Source organism: Leptonychotes weddellii, chromosome 3, assembly GCF_054177405.1.
Source record: "Leptonychotes weddellii isolate Sample4059 chromosome 3, ASM5417740v2, whole genome shotgun sequence".
Taxonomy (NCBI): Eukaryota; Metazoa; Chordata; class Mammalia; order Carnivora; family Phocidae; genus Leptonychotes; species Leptonychotes weddellii.
The window spans coordinates 112,938,419-112,958,490 of NC_138371.1; the positions used below are offsets into that span (position 1 = coordinate 112,938,419).

General features: G+C 33.5%; 1 protein-coding gene across 10 annotated transcripts in view; it reads left to right on the plus strand.

Moving 5' to 3' along the window:
* PDS5B (PDS5 cohesin associated factor B) overlaps window positions 1-20,072 on the plus strand; it is a 186,688-nt gene that overhangs the window by 128,659 nt on the left and 37,957 nt on the right. For all 10 annotated transcript variants that reach the window (XM_081814806.1, XM_081814810.1, XM_081814813.1 and 7 more), the window contains 3 exons: window positions 1,429-1,589; window positions 12,185-12,308; window positions 14,895-15,053. In XM_081814806.1, the coding sequence (XP_081670932.1) occupies window positions 1,429-1,589; window positions 12,185-12,308; window positions 14,895-15,053 (444 nt within the window). The remainder of the gene's footprint in view (window positions 1-1,428; window positions 1,590-12,184; window positions 12,309-14,894; window positions 15,054-20,072) is intronic.

Below are 20,072 nucleotides of genomic sequence, written 5' to 3' on the forward strand. Positions count from 1 at the left end.
AATAAAACTCCTTTACAGAAAAATTATACCCATTTATAATTCTGTCAACAGTGAATGAATGTGCCTATCCTATCTTCACAAACATGGAATGTTATAAATCTTAGAGATTTGCTAATCTGATAAGTAAAAATAATGTTTTAATTTGTGTAATTATTGCAGTGAGGTACAATCATTAGTGTTTTCCCTATGGTGAATTCATTATTTTTACCCTGTGTTCATTTTCTCTCTCTTTTTAATCTTGTGTTCATTTTCTACTGACATCTCAATTTTTTTGTTCTTTTTAACTGATTGAGATTTTTTATTCTCCTTGCTTTTTTATAGGACATATTTGATATATAAAAAATAAAATGTATTCTATTATATGTGTTATAAAGTATAGTAATAAAGTGAATACAGTGAAAAGTAAATAGGTTGCTAACTCAAATAGAGTATTAACAATACTGTTGAAGTTCCCTGAGTAGTTTTTTTTTCCTGTGATTCACATCCCCCAGGTATAATTGTTTTGAATTGTTCTGTTGTTTGGGGTTTATTATTCATTCTCTTACTGTCCTTGTAGTTTTATCATCTTTGTATCTCTAAGTACCATCACTTATTTTGCTTGTTTCTGAATCTTACAAATATGGCATTATGTTTAAGTATTTTTCTACTGCTTGCTTGTTTTTACATTCCATGTTTGATTCCAGTTGTTTATTTTAAGCTTAACAATCCTGTCTGTTCAGAAGATTTTTATTGTTTTTGTTTTTCAATCTGAAATATAACCCATCTGGAATTTATTTTGGAAGTATATATTGTGGGGGAGGATCTAATTGGATTTTCTCCAAATAGCTGTGTATTTTTATCAGGACTATTTATTAAAAATCCCATCCATTTTCATTTTCTGTTCCTACTTTTTAATCTACTTTAATCTAAATTCTTAATGTATGCTTGGACTAAAAAGTTTTACTTCTTCTGTTTTGTTTCTTCTGATGTTAGTACAGTGATTTCATAAATGTAACAGTTGTAAATGTTACAATAGCTTTTACAATCTGTTGTTTTACCCTCTTTCCTAGATAACTTTTTTCTAAAAATGTTATTAGTCTCTTCTAATGACCTTTATTTAGAAGACTAGAGCTATTTTGTTAAATTCTCTTTTTTTTCCTTTTCTCCTCATCCTCCTCCAAAAAACCCAAACATTAACTAAAATCTAAATTATTTTGAGTAGAATTGAGTAATTTAATTTTGAAAGAAATGACTTTGTTAGATCATGCAGTCTTCTACACTAGAACATATCTGTTACATATTTAAGTTTTAAACTTTATTTACAGTGCTCTCATGTACTTGTTAGCATAATTATTTTTATATTTGATTTGAGTATTTCCAGTATGTATGGATTTATATTATAAAGATGGAAAGGGTTTACAGATCATTTTTATGACTCATTTTTTTAAGGTACTCTCATTTACACATCCCATCTCGTTTCATTCTGCTGAAACATTTGAATCTCTCCTGGCTTGTCTGAAAATGGATGATGAAAAAGTAGCAGAAGCTGCACTCCAAATTTTTAAAAACACAGGAAGCAAAATTGAAGAGGATTTCCCACATATCAGATCGTAAGTTTATTCTGATAAATATACTAGAAAATGGAAAAATAATTTACTGTTTCTTGATTTATGTAATTGTTGGAATCTTTTAAGTTTTGAGGAAATCATGTCTAGGTTATCTTAAGTTTATACCGTTCAGTTTAGATTCTCATTTCCTGGGGGAGATAGCCCTGATTGGTATTTTAGAAGATTCATGAAAATGTGGAGCAAACATGGCATTTCTTTTTGAAGCATTGATTTTGCTTAAGTATTTTAATGAAAACAATTTTATAGTAAAGCATTCTCTTGATATATCATGGCATAGAATAAACAATTCACATAAATTTAAGGTCTAATGGGAAATTTCAAAGGAATTTCAGCAGGACTGTGCATAGGACTCTTCAGTATGTGATTAAAAGTATTGAATTGAAAATTTTCAGAAGCAGTGCTCTATTTGACTCAGGGAAGCATGGAATAAACCTCCTAACAGCAGTGTATTTTTGTGTGTGTTTCAGTATTTCCAAGAATTGGAAATTGTGCTGTTATCCTTGGGATTTCTAATGCTGGTTGATTATTCAAGATTCTGTAATACCTCAAAACAATAAGTCTTCATTTTCTATGGATCCCTGCTTACTTCTCTATATGCATCTCTCCACCTGTTCCTGGAGGGTATATCTGATAGTTGGTCCTGATCTTGCCATAGTCATTGGTGGTTGGTTTTACATCTACCTCATTACTTCTGGCTTAGCCAGTAGTCCAGTTAGTTGTGGCTGGGGTACCATGCTTCTTCATTTGGAGGAAAAACCTCAGAAAGAGACTGGACAAAGGTAGCTCTTAAAATCTCAGGTACACTTTTTGTTATTCCTTTTTGTTCATATGAACTTAGTTCTGGAAACTGTTACTAGGACAAAGGCATTATTTAAGTGATCATTGAAACATACCAGAATTTTGTAATCATATTCTCTTTGGCAAGAGTAAGAAACTTTATTGTTTAGAACTGACTTTTTGGGGCGCCCGGGTGGCTCAATTGGTAAGCGTCTACTTTTGGCTCTGGTCATGATCCCTGGGTCCTGGAATTGAGTTCCGAGTGTGGCAGGGAGCCTGCTTCTCCCTCTTTCTCTGCCCTTCCCCCCTGCTCATGCTCGTACTCTCTCTCGACTAAATAAGTAAAATCTTTAAAAGGAAAAAAAAAGAACTGACTTCTTAATTTTTAAGGGAATGCAGAGCATGAATTTTCCTTTGAATGGTGCTGTGATTCTCCAGATCAGAGATCAGTTTGGAGATACGCACAAACAATACATAACTCTGTATTACTGAATGCCCACTGACTGTACTATCTCATTTAAACCTTTTAACAGTTTAGTAAAGTATAGAAAATATCCTAATCTTCCAAATGAGAAATCTGATATTCACTCGAGGTAAATGGTTTTGGGTCATATAGCTAGCAAGTAGCAGAGTGAAGATTTGAATTTAGGCCTATTTGTCTGAATGCCTATGGTGCCATATCCATAATGGCACAATTCCTTTCTTAATTAGGGTTTTGGGCAAGTTTTAGTTTGATTTATTCACTGGAGGTTTTTATTTTTATTCTAGACTGTCTTTCCTAGCACCCTTTATATCTTAAAGAAACTTTGATATATTTGTAGCACTACAAGAGCAAGGTTGAAAGGTGGACATTTTAGAACATGCAAAGGGCATTTTAAAACATCTGCTTTAATATGGAACTGAAGTACTTAAAACTATTTGATTTATATGCTGAGTATATTTCAAATGTTTCTCATGAGGAAAATTAACTGATATTGAATACCTGCTGTGTGTGCATGCACTGTTCTTGATGAAGTAGCTCATATATATCTTCCAGGAGATAAAAATGTATGCAGATTTTATGTTTTAAATGATTAAATTGAGTGAGTCGATATTGAGGAGAAATGATAGAGTTGAGTGTTTATTAAATTATCTTCCCTTGAATTCACCAAAATAATTCCAAAGAACCAAAAGAAAAATGTATCTAAGTAGAAGCTACCACAAACTGGACAGAATTGTAGCTAAATAAGTCATCTAGAAGGAATTGAATGTGAGAACATTGACAGTTGTTAACACATATTCCTGAATCAGGAGAATAAGGGAATGGATAGTAAGTGTTCTGTTGTTTGCTAATTTAGAGGAGGAGATTGAGGTATGGGCAGGCTTTGAGAGAAATAAGGAAAGCCTAATTTCTGCTGTCATAGAACTAAAGAAGAGACTTGTGGTCACACCATTTTTCTTTGGGCTGACCTGTTTTCCTTAGCAGGAGGAGCAAAGCTTAGAGGTGAGGCTTAGAGTAGAATTGTGACACAAATGTCTTATTACCAACTTTACAGGCACAGAAAAAATTGTGTGCTTCCCCACTAAACAAAAATGATGATGTACTATGGTTTCCGTTCTGACTCCTCCTGTCTCTTAGGAGTCTGGCTTACCCCCAGAGTAGGCAGATGTGCCAAAACTAAGAGTCCTTTTATAGCATAGGATATAGCCATAGTTCAGGTGGAGCTAGTTCTCATCACTGGCAGGGTTTCGGTAGACTCGGAGAGAAATTACACAGAGATAAAGGACTTGCTACGTTTAGTCCCAGGTCCTTCCTCCATGCTACTTACTTGGCCAACTGATTAATGAGTTGGGAGCTTTGATGTTAATTTTTTAAGAGAGGCACCTGATAATTCAGTCATCAGGGAGATGCTATCTGCTTTAAATGGCAGAGCCAGAGAATTTCTCTTATTCAAAAATGCGTTAACAGAGTACAAATAAATTAACGTGAAACCTAAGCAGATATTTTAGTATTCCAAAGAAAACTGATAATCAATATTTGGAAGAATTGAATTTTTCTAGGAAAAAAAATTTTAAACCATTCTAAACTGCCAAGAAAGTTAAGCAGCAAATGATCTCTGCAAAAATAAGAGAACAAGAAATATATGTAAAAAAAGGGAAGTGGCAGGACTAAGGATAAAGAAGACAGGAACATACTTGTATTATTATTATAAGCAGCAAGGAGCAGAGTAAACAATATAGAAAATATGATTAGTAAGCTAGAGATAGAGCATGAGGAAATTGTATAGAACGTGGAAACAGTGGGCATAGAAATGAAGGCAGTTAAAGAAAATCATTTGCAGATAGTGAAAAGCCCTAATTGGTTTCTGTGAAGGAAACAACAGAATAATGGAAAATGGAAAATAGTTAAAAAAAAAAAAAAAGATAATGTTTAGAGTGAATGGAAATGTCAATCCGGACATCAAGAGGACTCATGTTTTAGGAACACATTCTGGTGGAATTTACTGAATTTTTCAGGGATTACAGAAGTGATTTCACAAACATCAATAGCAAAGAAAAGGAAGTGTATTTTGTACAATGGAAAAATAAAGAGGTTCACTTCTTTCAACCACATAAGATTTCTGAAGTTAATGATTCAATAGCTAGAGAGTTTTCAGGGACAAAGAAGAATATAACTGAAGAATTTCCTGAGTAGCCACGTTGTGCTTAAGGACAAGTGAAGGATATTCTTTAGGACATAAAGACTCAGGAAATGTATTAATGACCCGCTTTATATTGTGAACTTTGTCTACCAAGGTATATACTTTTTCCCTTTGCATTCAGTTTTGCTTAAGCCCCTAAATCCAACTTTTGTTTTCTTTTTGTTTGCATATCTGATTTGTCTTTTCTTATCGTTTTTTTAAATTTTAGATGTGTCTATATCTACTTTTTAAATATTTGAAAACCTGGATTTTACTTTTAAGGATGATGTAAATAAATAAAATTGGCTCAAGAAGAATGGGAGAAAACCTAATTAGGCTGTAATTATAAAAAAAATTTTTTTTGAGAAAAATATCCTCTAATAAAAAGTGCCAGTAGAAGTGTGTGTTATAGGAAGTATTTCACATCTACAAGAAACCAAGGATTCTAATTCTTTTTAATTGTTTAAAGCATAGGGGGAAAAAAAAGCATTCAGATTACTTCTTACATAAAGCCAAGATAACTAGCAGGAGTGCTAAAACTGGATAACAGATATTCATTCCCTCAAAAGAAAACTTAAGACAGATCTTAACTAATATTACTGCAAAAATTGTAAGTAAATTTTTAGTAAAAAGAGAGTTTACTACATTAAAACAAAATATACTAATGGCTGGGGCTCCTGGTTAGCTCAGTCAGTTAAGCATCTGACTTTGGCTCGGGTCATGATCTCAGGGTCCTGGGATTGAGCCCTGTGTCTAGCCCCATGTAGGGCTCCGGGCTCCTGTCTCTGGGTTCTGGGCTCCAGGCTCAGCGGGAGTCTGCTTCTCCTTCTACCTCTCCCCTCTGCCCCCACTGTGCTCTCTCTCACAAATAAAATCTTAAAAAAAAAAAAAAATCTTAAAAAATATATATTATGATCAAATGTGGTTAATTTCAGGAATACAAAGAAGGTTGGTATTAGTAAGCCTCATATACATGTTACAATTTACTATAAAATTGAGTAAAAGGGAAAAGGGCACATGGTGGGTCATTCTGATAGATACTAAAAGGGCTTCTGATAAAAAAAATGAGTCTTATTTATAATTAAACCCAATAAAATAGGATTGTCTTTATAACATAATAAATTTGTCTCAAACCGGTAAGAATCGTTGTATAGTGAACACTAGAAGCATTCCCAGTAAAATTAGGAACAAAATGAGGAAAATAACACTATCTCTGCCATGATTTAACATTGCTTTAGAAGCATTAGCCAATATAATTAAATAAGAAAGTAAGAGGTACAAGTGTTGGAAAGGGGGAAGCAAAGTTACCGTATTTCATGGAAAATCCAAGAGAATCAACTGAAAAATTACCAAAACCAAGATAGCCAAAGTAAGTATGTAAAAATTCAGAGCTTTCCTTATATACCACTAACAACTGTTTTGAAAATACTGTAGGAGTAAAAACCAGAAGACCTAGGAGTAAAATATACAAGAAATTTGCAACCTTATAATAGTGAGTGGAGGAATATAATAATTAATGAAAAAATTAGGAAAAGTTACATTAACCACTAAGTAACTGGCAAGCTGTTTTGAAAGGAAAAATCAATATAGGCTGCTTATCTTGATTTTTTCATATATTTGAGATAAGTCCAAGATTATCAAAGATTTTATAAAATGAATTAATAAATATTAATAACCAGCACATTTCTGTAATTCCTTTTTTTTTTGGTGGCTGACCACATCATGAAATATTGATGGATTGTACAATTAAATATCCATTTGTTGAAATATATTTACAGAGCTTCTACTGTATATAAGGTACTGGAGTACATAAGGTTCTGTTGGAATGAACAGACTCTGAGGGAGAATACCATTTAGACAAATGGAAATGGTATGCTGGGAAACTATTTTCAATATTCATAACTTAGAAAAAGTTAATATGTCTAATGTATAAAGACTCTTAACAGAAATATAGCAGGTTTCACAGTAGAATACTAGCAAAGGAAATGAAAAGGAAAGTCATAAACTGGAAATCCTTCCAGCCCCTCAAATCAAGTAAAGACATTTATGCCAATTAATACTAATTGAGGCAAATACAAATAAAAACATGTATGTGCTATAACGAGTGTTAGCATTCCAGTGATGCTCTCTTGATTGAATTATAAATTGATTCAGCTTTTCTGGGTTGGTAATGTGGTAGGTAATACATACAAACTTAAAATGTGTGTAGTCTTCAGCACTGCAGTTTCATTTTCAGGAACTTATCCCAGAGATAATTAGAAAAGATATCTACCTAATGATTATGTGGGTCAGGGTCCAGTCAGAGAAACAGAAACCATATCAGGTATTTTAAACATAAATAAATTAATATATATGTTTGAAGGATGAAAGAGCAACAGGTTGCTTTGGTAACCCAGAATTTATGAATTCCTGGAAGCAGCAACCACCCTTAGGGCTGGAGGAACCACTGAAAAGTGGTGTTAAGGACTGTCCATTGGATGGAAGAGCCCTGTCAATATTGCCCAGCCAGCTGACCCGAATGCCTAAAGAAGCTCTGGGGTCTCTTATTGCAAGAACCTAACAGGAAGCCAGCTCTTGAGGGAGTCTAGAAAGTGTAATTTCAGATTTATATCTCCAGGATCTGCTCAGAGCAGATTATGGCAGGCTTAAAGCTTAAAGCTCAGAAACAATATAAATAACTAGCATAAGGATGTTCATAGTTTTGTTGTTAAGATGAAAAAAAAAAAATCTGAAACATCTAAATGCTGATCAGTAGGAGATTGGTTAGAGTAGTTGTGGTATAGCTATCCACTAAAGAGCCATATGACCATTAAAATTATTGTTTAGCCAAAGTTGACATAGAAGGTTCTCTCCAGCATTGTTGATGAAAAAGTGTTTCCAAATACTATATATTTTGTATCCTCATTTACTTAATATATGTATGCATATGTAGAGAAATTTTAGACCTATATTCACCAAAATGTTAACAGTAATTATTTCAGGGTAGTGGAATTTTGAGTTTTTTCTTCAGTGGTTTTTAAATGTTTTTCAGTTTTGTTTGCATTTTCTACATGTGTATGATTATCATCGGGGGAAAAAACCTTGAATTGGAAAATCAGTATAACAAGGGAATAAAGTATTTCTTTTAATAGGAACTTATTAATAGAAAAAGCAATCAGAAGATAGTTGTTTCATTTACATTTCACTAACATCTCAGACTCTGCCTAGTACTTCAGAATTCTTGAAAGTGTTTTTTCTTTGTTTGTCTGTTGTTTTGGTTTATTTCTGGTTTCTGTTTAAAGGGGTATGCAAAACAGTGGATGAGCTTAAAATTTCTCATTCTGTCTTTAAAAATTCTAATCAGAATTGCTTTTTACTTGTGTGTGACCTGTAATTTTCTCTTGATTACTAAGAAAAGGGATTATGGATGTTTGTATTGGCAAGTCTGATCTATGAGAAGACATAATCTTATCCAGGGAGTTTAGTTACTGAAGTCACTAGAAGATAATTTTTCATTTCACAAAGAAGCCATAAACCATAGACTAAAAGGATCATTTGGTGAGACTCTTATTTTTTATACATTTTATTACTGAAATTTTCAAACATACAAGGAAGTACCTAGAATATTATAATGAACTCCCATATATCCAATAACTAGCTTATGTATGAATAACTTAAACAGCTGCTTTTGTTTAATTTATAATTCTACTTACTCCCCATTCCCCTTATATTTGAAAGCAATGCCAGACTATATATACCATTTCATCTGTACATCTGAGTTTCTCTAAAAGATAAGAACTCTTAAAAAAAATAAGCATAATGTCTTTATCACATAGTTGACATTAATTGTTTAACGTTAATAATATCCAATTTTCTCAAAAATTAATTTTTTAGTAGCTTTTTTTTTTTCAGGATCCACATTGTTATTTATTGATAAATCTCTTAGAGTGCCTTGTTTCCTGTAGGCTCCCCCTCCAATTTTCTTTTTCTCTTTGTATTTGATAAAGAAACCAGGTTTCTTTTGCAGAGTTTCACATAGACTGATTTTTGCTAATTGTATGCCTTTGCATATTTTAATGGGTTCCTTATATTTTCTGTAAAGTGATAGTTGAATGCAGAGACCTGGTTGGATTCCAGTTCAACTTTTTTGTTGTTACAGGACCACTTTATAGATGGTGGTATGTTCCATCAGGAGGCACATGATACCTGGTTATTTCTCTTCTTATGATAGTTAGAAACTGATGATACTTAGTAATTACTGGTGATATTCTGTCATTCTTCACTTATTAGCTTAATACTTTTATAAAGAGGAACTTCCTGTCTATTCTTTGGTTCCCCAGTGTGTTTTTGTGTGTGTGTGTTATAGAACAGTGTTCAAAATAGTGAGTTTACTAGCATCCTCCAAATGTGACCAGTTAAATTGTTATCTTTTTAAAATATCATGCTCAGATTTGTTTGTATACATACATTTACCATTTCTGTCAGTCTTCATTTTTTAGATACCCATATTTTCATCTGGTATCATTTTCTTCTTGAATAACTTTATTATTTCTTATTGTATAGTTCTCCTTGTAAGTAATAATCTCAGCTTTTCTTTGTCTGAAAAAAATCTTTATTTTGCCTTCATTCTTGAAAGGTATTTTTTTCTCAGAATAGAATTCTAGACTGACAGTTATTTTCATTTAGTACCTAAAAGATGTCACTCCATTATTTTCTGGACTTGCATAGTTTTTGATGAAAAGTGTTCCTCTCTATGTATTGTTTCTCTGTTATGTAATGTGTATTTTTTTTTTTTGGACAGTTTTTAAGATTTTTATCTTTATCGCTGTTTTTACCAAATTGATAATGGCATGTCTTGGAATGGTTTACTTTGTGTTTCTTCTGCTTGAGGCTTATTGAGATTTTGGGGACTGTGGGTCTATTTCCATCAGATTTAGAAAAATTGTGGCTGATATTTCTTCAAATATTTTTTTCTGTTCTCCCCTCCTCACCTCTTTATTTTCTGGGACTCTGGTTTTCTGTATTTTTGACTACTTAATATTGTCTTACGGGTCACTGATGCTCTGTTTTTACTTTTTTTCTCTGTCTTTTTTTTTGTTTTGTTTTGTTTTGTTTTATTTTACATAGTGTCTGTTGCTATGTCTTAAAGTTCACCGATGTTTTCTTTTGTAACAAAAAATCTACTTTTGATCCTATTAGTATATTTTTCATTGCAGGCTTTGTATTTTTCATATTTAGTAGTTCCATTTAGTTTTTTTTAAAGCATTTCTGTCCTCATCATGTTCATGTTTTCTTCTTGGGCATATGGAGCATATTTATAACTGCTGTTTTAGTGTCTTTGTTAATTTTGTCACCTGTGTCACTTCTGGACCTATTTCTGTTGGTGAATTTTTTTCCTGGTTATGTATTACAAGGTTCTTTCTACTGTGGCTGGTGGAAACACGAATCACTAGCAGACTTGTGCGTCTAGGGAATTTTTTGGCTTACTGCTTTCTAGTGTTCTTTTCCTGGTCTCGGGTAGTTTTTTTCTCATGCATGGCAAAACTGATCATTATTCAGCCAAAGACTTGAGACACCTCTCTGTGGATCTCCAGAATGCAAGCTCTCTTGCTGTCTTTGTAGCTCCCTCCTCTGTGGAACTCTGCCCTAGAAATTAAAGCTGCCTCAACTCCCATCTTGGTCTCCCTCAACTCCGTGCAACCACCAGGCTCTAATTGGGTTACTTCTCCTTACATGGCAGTCTGGAGCTTTGCATGCAGTAAGTGGGGATAGATGTAGGACTCTTCTAGTGTGTTTCCCATCTTTTAGGGATTATGGTCATGTGCTGCCTGTTGCCCAGTGTTTAAACCTTTAACATGTTTGTCTGTTTTCTGCTTGCTTAAGGTAGGAGAGGATGTCCCATCTCAGATATACTGTCATCATGTAAAGCAGAAGTCTTCTCAGTATAGTTTCAATTCATACATTTTTTTTGTAAATGAATGAAAGTAAACATCTTTTCACACATCACAGGGTAATTTGTATATCTACTTTTGAAAAGCTTTCCATTTTTTTTTATGACCAACCCATTTGTCCATGATATTGCTGATCATTCTGTATTTGGATAAAGTCTTTACGTTAGGGATATTAACCCTTTCTTTGTGAAATGAAATGCAGAATTTCCCCTCAATTTGTCACTTGTCTTTTTATTATATTTTGTTGTTGGTGTCTTTGTGATACTCAGTTATTATTGTGATTAATTACTGTATATCTGAATTCTTAGTACTGGAACACTGGGTTGGTATTGGGCAAGAAGGTGGATTCAGAAGTTGCTTACACTGTGAGATGTTTGAATAAATAGTTGAGCCAAGAGATCCTGCTGTATTCAGTATTCATTCTAAGTTTTTGTGTAGTGTAATAATACCATACCTGAATGTTCTTCCAGGTAGCTACATGACTCACTCCTTACTTCCCTCAGAACTCTGCTCAAGTGTTACTTTATCTGAAAGGTCTTCTGTAACCACCTTCTTTCAAATTGTAATACTCACACACCACTCCCCACTCCCTATCCTGTCCTCTTTTTCTTTTCCTTTTTTTCCTCCACAACAGTTACCACAATTTGACATAACACATATTTTGCTAATTTATGTATTATCATTTGTCTTGTTCCTAATATGCTAGTAGCGTGAAGGCAAGCATTGGGACCTTTAATAGTGCCTCAGACCTAGTAAACACTTAATTTTTATAGGCTTTATAATAAGATTTCCGTTTATGTAGGTTGTGCTGGTATGAAGTGAAAGATGAATCAGAGCGGGGGGAGAGACTTGAAAAACAGTTTAGGTCCCATTATAGTGGTCTTAGGTATAAGGTGGCAGCAGCTTAGCTGGAGTGATAGCAGTGAGAATAAAAAAGAAAAGACTAATGGGATTGACATTAAGAAGAAATGGGTTACCATCCATGTTTCTGTTTAGAATTGTTAAGTAAAAAGGAGGAAAAAAAACCCTTGTATTTGGATTATATTTTTAATGTAGCTGTTTATGAAGCAAATTAGAGACCATTGAAAATGAGTTCAGGTAGATTTTTTTTGTTCTTATAAAACATTAGCTAAAAAAATACAAATGGTCAAGTATCTAGTGGAGTCTTGCTGATTTTTCTGGTTTATTGTTTTTCTTTCTTTTTTTTTAGAGCTTTGCTTCCTGTTTTACATCACAAATCTAAAAAAGGACCCCCCCGCCAAGCCAAATATGCCATTCATTGTATCCATGCGATATTTTCTAGTAAAGAGACCCAGTTTGCACAGATATTTGAGGTAAAAAGAAAAAAAATTGTTTGTTTCATATGTTATAGTTAAAAAACACATATTAATGATTTTATAGAATGTTCACATTTGGAGCTGTATCATTTTATAGTATGTTTTCAGAATTTGAATCAGTATAATCAATTTTGATGAGTGGTTAAAATATGAAAATATCTGATTATTCAGATGTTTAGTACTAACAAGTTCAGAAATCAAACAATTGTATAATATTTTTTGACATTATACATTTAGGGTTAGGAAACTTTTTTGGTAATAAGCAATTACATATAAAATCGTACTTATTGATAATAGGTAATAGATGATTCTGTCAGTTTACAGGTTTGAAAATTAGAGTTCTGTTTATGAGATACTGCTGAAGTATGTGGAATTTTGTCAGTACTAATTGGTATAGTAATATAATTGGTATATAAAACAAATTTATACTTATATAATCACTGACCTAATTTTATGTCAGATTAAATTGTGTTTTTTAAATATATATTTCATATTATTTTTTCTACCCTTTAAGTTACTATTACCCTTCCTAAGCACTGCATTTTATTTTAATATACTGTAATCTGGGGCTATCTTTAGTATTCTTATTAGATACTTAGCATTTTTACATAAAATCCAAACTTGTAATTTTAGTTCAGGAGCCTTGAGTGAAATCAAAACAGTTCGGAAATTATGCTGAAGCTACTGTTTTAGAAACATTTATGCTAACTTTTTCATCTTTTCATGTATTATGCTAAAGACCTGAACAAGGAAGAAAAGTAGTTGTCTTTATTGTATATCCTCTTGCTGTATATAGCAAATAATTTATTTTAAATTTTGTGCATTTTGGGGGGAAGGTATTTTCTGTGGTCTGTTTTTGTATATCAGAATGACTTTAATGAATTCATGTTGATTTAGAAAGCTTTTGTTTTTCTTGATTAATCTCCTTTCAGTGGTGATAAGGAGCAGGATAATGCTGATAATAACTTGAATTTGTAGGGTACTTTTATTTTCATTTTGATATATATCTGATATTTTATCTTTACCATAACCTAATCTGTAACCCTTCTGCTATAATGTATAGGTTTGCTAGCTTTCTGAGAAAAGGTTTCATAGAGCTGTCTTGTCTGGCCTTCATGAGATTGCTATTCATCCAGGGTCTGACTATTAATTTTGCTTTTCCAGAAATGACTTTATTATCTTCTTGTGTAAAATTGTCACACTCATTATTGAAAAAAACTACATGGTCATATTTTTATTTATAATGTAAACAAGGTGGCATTTGTGTACAATGGAAGTATTGAGGGAAGTCATCAAGAATAGCAAGATGCAAACTCATTTAAATATACTTTTGATTAAAAGAAGCCTCACATTACTCTAATACATTGGGAAAGAACAGTTTAGTATTGTTTTTTGAGCCTAGAATTTTTGGTGTTCAGTATGGGAGGACAGCATCGACTCTATTAAAAGTGTTACTAAAATTTTTAATAATATATTTACTTGCTTCCAAATCAAAAGACACAAAACAAATCCAAATAGTAAAATAGTAAGTTTTCTCCTCCACCTCAGCCCTGTGTACCTAGCCACCCAGTTCTCATTCCCAGAGGTAACCAGTGTTACCAGTTTCTAAGATACTTTTCTGGAGAGTATTTATTCACATACAAGTAACATAATACACATACATATGTGCGCACACACAATCAAATACATACATTTTGTCCCCTTCCCTTTCTGGTTATGACAGTGATAATATACTATAGTCACTCTTCTGATTTCTCTATTTTAAAAATTTAACATTACATTTTAGATATTATTCTATATGGGCATACGAAGAGTCTCATTCTTTTGTCATGGCAAAATGTGTGTTAATGATTGGGTTTTCTATCAGAATAATAAAAATAATTTCATTAGTTGCAGTACTTAATATTTGATGTTATAAAAATCCACACAAATGCATGTGACTCTGTATAATAAAAGCTTATTTCTGGCTCCTGAAAAAAAGTCCAGTTGGGTGTTTAGATTGCATTCTAATCAGTGGTTTAGTCCCATAGACTTTTTTTGACAAGTAGCTTCTCTTTAAGTCCCACTGGATCCTTGGTATTAAGCCTGCCAGTGAGTAAAGAGAGAGAATATGGAGAAGATACACTTCTCATACTTGCCTCAATGTGGGCATGGCATACCTCACTTTTACCCCCAGTCTGTTAACCAGAGCTTATTCACATATTCTCATCTAGCTGCAGAGGACGCTGCATGTATAGCCATCCTTTTGCCCAGGAAGTAGAACAAAAGTGGATATTGCTGAGCCCTATCAGTCTCCCATATTCATGTAATGTGGTCATAAAATATACATAATATGATTCTCCATGCTGAAATTTTTTTTTTTACCTACTTCTAAGATACAACTTGGGCAAAACCTGACAATATTTAAATGCCTTTTAGACTTAAATAACCTATAGAAATTTAAATGTAAGCTTAAGCTACTACTTAACACCATGTATATGTCTTGAAACCGCTGTAATTTTTTTTGTTATTTGAACATGAAATATGTGAATAGTTTATTTCCATATTTATAGAGTTGAATGTGTTTTCTTTTCTCATTTTTAGCCTCTGCATAAGAGCCTAGATCCAAGCAACCTGGAACATCTCATAACACCGTTGGTTACTATTGGGCATATTGCTCTCCTTGCACCTGATCAATTTGCTGCTCCTTTGAAGTCCTTGGTAGCTACTTTCATTGTGAAAGATCTTCTCATGAATGATCGGGTAATTGATATTTTTTTGACCTGTGTTCTTAGCGTTATCTTCTCAAATTTTATTCAATAAAGAGAGAAGTGAAATGATGCAAATAACACTTCCATTTGGCTGCCTTCTTTTAGGTTTCCTATCTTTTTTAACATGCTGTCACCTCCAGTAGAACAACATTGAAACATCTCTTTAGTTGAGCATAGGCATGTAACCTGCAATGCATTCCTTGATAAATACAAAATATCATTTGGTTCTTTTTCATCTTTACAGTAGGTTAATTTTTTATAATAACATCTATTTTAAAAAATGTGAAGACTGACAGGCTAGTTCACAGTATGGTTGTCATGACAGTAGTTGTTTCTTTCTCTTCATGTAGTAGAGAATTAAAAGAGCACTGGGAGAAAACATTAGGAAAGAAATAGTGATTTTGTCTGTCTTCCATTTGTCTTTGGAGCAGTGCTTGTTTGGGTGTGGGAGAACTGATGCCTTACAGTCACATGGAGTTTTATGTATGTGTGTGCATATTTATGTGTACACACACACGCAAATGTGCCTGTGCAGACACATATGTAACCATCAGTTTTGTGTCTATAGTGTGCTCAGCACTGTACTGGGTTCTTTGGAGAATTAAAAAAAGTATAAGATAGTTTCTCCTCTTAAAATACAGTTACAGTTCTTGCAATGTATAGCTATATTACTACATGTTTCATATTTGTCATTCTTAATATGCTTTAATACTATTAATACTTTTAAACAAATTTGTTATGGAAAAATACTTTGTGGAGATTATAGTCAAGATAATTGTATGTATTAGATCTCTAATGATTTGTGACTGTTTAACTTTAGTTGACTAGAGCCCTGTAATTTGAAGACAAGTGGCTCCTGTGTTAATTACCATTGTCTCTGACTGTGTTCTTTAGCTGTGTCTCTCAGTTTTCTTCCCCATAAGTACAGTATTTCATATGTTCTTTAAGTCATGTATGTTAATCATGTGTTTAAAGTTTTCTGAATCCTTACTGTGTTTTGTTTTCTTTAATGAAAAAATTTTGTTGAGATAAAATGTATCAGAAAAGTGTATACTTTTTAAGGGTATGGTTCCTTGAGTTATCACAAAGTTAACATTTTTGACCAACTGATAATCCAGGTAAAGAAATAGAATATTACCAGCCCCCAAAAGCCCCTGTGTCTTTTTCTTATTATTATCCCCTCCATTCTCCCTGAAGATAACTATTATCCTGACTTCTAACACCAAAGATTAGTTTTACCTATTTTTGAACTTTTATAAATGGAATCATATAGAGTAAATTTTTTATGTCTGGCTTCCTTCACTCAGTATTACATTTGTGAGATAAACCCATCCTGTTGTATATTAGTGGTTTGTTCGTTTTTGTTGCTATAGAGTATTCCATTGTTCATATATACCATGAATCTGTTCTCTTGCTAGACATTAGGTTATTTCCAATATTAAATGCATACAGTTGTTACAAATACTCTTTTACATATCATTTTGTGCACTAATGTATGCATTTCTGTTGTAGTGTAATGCTGTATCTTAGAGTATGTATAAGTTGTTTTATTTTTTTTTAAAGATTTATTTATTTATTTTAGAGAGAGAGAGAGAAAGCATGCATCCATGCACGAGTCAGGGAAGCGGGGAGGAGGGGAGGGAGATGGAGAGAATCTCAAGCAGACTCCCTGCTGATTGAGAAGCCCAATACAGGGCTCAATCTCACAACCCTGAGATCATGACCTGAGCCAATACCAAGAGTCGGACAAGACAACCAACTGAGCCACCCAGGGACCCCTGTATAAGTTGTTTTAGTACGTTTTGCCAAATTGTTTTTCTTTCTTTCTTTTTTTTTTTTTTTTGCCAAATTGTTTTTCAAAGTGATTATACCAATTAACATTCTTATATGTGCTGAATGAGAGTTCTAGTTGTACCATTTCCTTGACTGTACTAGATATGCCAATCTTTAACATTTTAGCTATTATGTGAATGTGTAATGAATAGTATGCCCTTAGGCACTTTTTCATATATGTATTGATATTTTGGCTGTCCTCTTTTATTAAGTGTCTGCTCAAGCCTCTTCCACATTTTTCTATTAAATTGTCAGTCTCTTTTATTCACTCTTAAGATTTCCTTATGTATCCTGTTGGCAGTATGTTTAGCAGATACCTTTTCCCACTTTGTAACTTGCTCTCTCACTCTCTTAGTGGAGTTTTTTGATGAACAGAAGTTCTTAATTTGGGCGCCTGGGTGGCTTAGTTCGTTAAGCGGTCTGCCTTTAGCTCAGGTCATGATCTCAGGGTCCTGGGATTGAGTTCCGCATCCAGCTCCCTGCTCATTAGGGAGCCGGCTTCTCACTCTTCCTCTGCCCCTCCCCCTCGCTGCCGTGTGCTATCAAATAAATAAAATCTTTAAAAAAAACTTAAAAAAAAGTTCTTAATTTTAACAAAGCCCATTATTTTTTTTTTAGTTAGTACTTGTCCTTTTTGTCTACCCCAAGGTTGTGAAAATAGTCCCTGTATTATTTTCTAGAAGTATGGTAATATACAAGCCTCTAACCACATGTAGCTATTTAAGTTTAAACTAAATATAATTGTAAATGTATTCACACATTTCAAGTGCTCACTAGCCACATATTGCTAGTGTTGGACAGCACAGAACATTTCCAACATCTCAAAGTTCTGTTAGACAGTGTTGCTCTAGAAGCTTTATTTATTTAACTTTCACATTTAGCTATATAATCTATTTAGAATTGATTTTTATATGTGGTATGTGATAAATGTCAAGATTCATTGTTTTATTTCCATCTGACCCCGCACCATTTATTGAAAAGACTGTCTTCCCTGCTGCATTTTTTTTTAATTGAGGTGAAATTCACATAACATAAAATGGTTAATTTTAGTCACATTTTAGTACATTCACAGTTTTTGTGACTACCACCTCTTCCTATTTCCAGATCATTTTCATTAAGCAGTCATACCTCATTTCCCCCAGCCCTGGGCAACCACCAATCTCCTGTTTGTCTTAATGGATTTAACTATTCTGAATGTTTTTTATAAATGGAATCATACAATATGTGACTTTTTGTGTCATTCTTCTGTCACTTAGCGTAATGTTTTTGAGGTTCATCCACATTGTAATATGTATCAGTACTTCATTCCGTTTTATGGCTGAATAATATTCTGTTGTATATATTTATCACAATTTGTTTATCCATTCATTCATTGATGAGCATTTAGGTTGTTTCCACCTTTTGAATACTGTGAAGAGTGCTGCTATGAATTTTGTGTTTGAGTATTTGTTTGAATACCTGTGTTTAGTTCTTTAGATATATTCCTAGGTATATACCTTTGCTGGATTATATGGTAATCCTATGTTTAACTTTTTGAGGAACTGACAAATTGTGTTCCACAGAGGCTACACCATTTTACCTTCCTACCAGCAGTGTATGAAAGTTCCAATTTCTCCTCATCCTCGCCAACTTATTATTTTCTGTTAATTTGATTATAGCCATCCTGGTGAGTGTGAAGTGGTATCTCATTTTGGTTTTGATTTGCATTTCTCTAATGATGTTGAGCATCTTTTGATGTACTTATTAGCCATTTGTGTATCTTTTTTGGAGCAAAGACTATACAAGTCCTTTGCTCATTTTTTAGGTTGTATTTTTTTTGAGCGTTAATTGTTCTTTATATATTCTAGATACAAGTGTCTTGTCAGACACATGGTTTGCATTTATTTCTTCCATTCTGTAGGTTGTCTTTTAAGTTGTCCTTTAATTTTTTTTATTGAGCTAGAATTGACATATAACATTATTTTTTTTAAGTTTTTTTTTTTTTAAAGCTTTTATTCATTTACCTGTCACAGGGAGAGAGAGAGAGAGAGCGTGTGCACAAGCAGGGGGAGCTGCAGGCAGAGGGGGAAGCAGGCTACCTGCAGAGCAAGGAGCCCCATGCGGGACTCGATCCCAGGATTCTGGGATCATGACCTGAGCCGAAGGCAGATGCCTGACTGACTGATCCACCCAGGCATCCCATAACATTATATTATTTTGATGTGTATAACATAATGATTCAATATTTTATATATTGTGAAACGATCACCACAATAAGCCTAGTTAGTATCCATCCCACACAGTTACAAATTTTTTTTCCTGTGAAAAATCTAATTTAAAGATTTACTGTCTTAGCAACTTATCAAATACACAATAACTGTAGTCACCATGCTGTACATTACATTCCATGACTTATTTATTTCATAACTGGAATTTTGTACCTTTGACCCCATTCAGCCATTTTGCCCACCTACCCCTGCCTCTGGGCCCTACCAGTCTATTCCATGGGTCTTTGATACTAGCCAGTCTGATAGGTGTGAGGTTATATCTCATTGTGGTTTTGATTTGCATTTCATTGATGATTAGTGATGTTGAGCATCTTCTCATGTGCCTGTGGGCCATCTGTATGTCTTCTTCAGAAAAATTGTCTATTCAAGCCCTCTACCCATTATTTTTTTTTAAACATTTTTTAAAAAGATTTTTTTTATTTATTTGAGAGAGAGAGAAAGCACAAAAGGGGGAAGGGTCAGAGGGAGAAGCAGACTCCCCACAGATCAGGGAGCCCAATGTGGGGCTCTATCCTGGGACTCCAGGATCATGACCTGAACTGAAGGCAGACGCTTAACTGACTGAGCCACCCAGGCACCCTCTCTGCCCATTATTTAATTGGGTTGTGTTTTTTGCTGTCAAGTCGTATAGGTTCTTTATATATATTGGATATTAACCCCTTATCTGATGTATGATTTGCAAATATCTTTTCCTATTCAGTAGGTTGCCTTTTCTTTTTGTTGATGATTCCTTTACTGTGGAAAAGATTTTTAGTTTAATATTGTCTGTTTGTTTATTTTAGTGTTTGTTGCCCTTGCCTGGGGAGACTGTTCCGAAAACATATTGCTAAGACTGATGTAAAAGAGCTTACTGCCTGTGTTTTCTAGAAGTTTTATGATTTCAGGTCTTATATCTAAATCTTTTTCCCTTT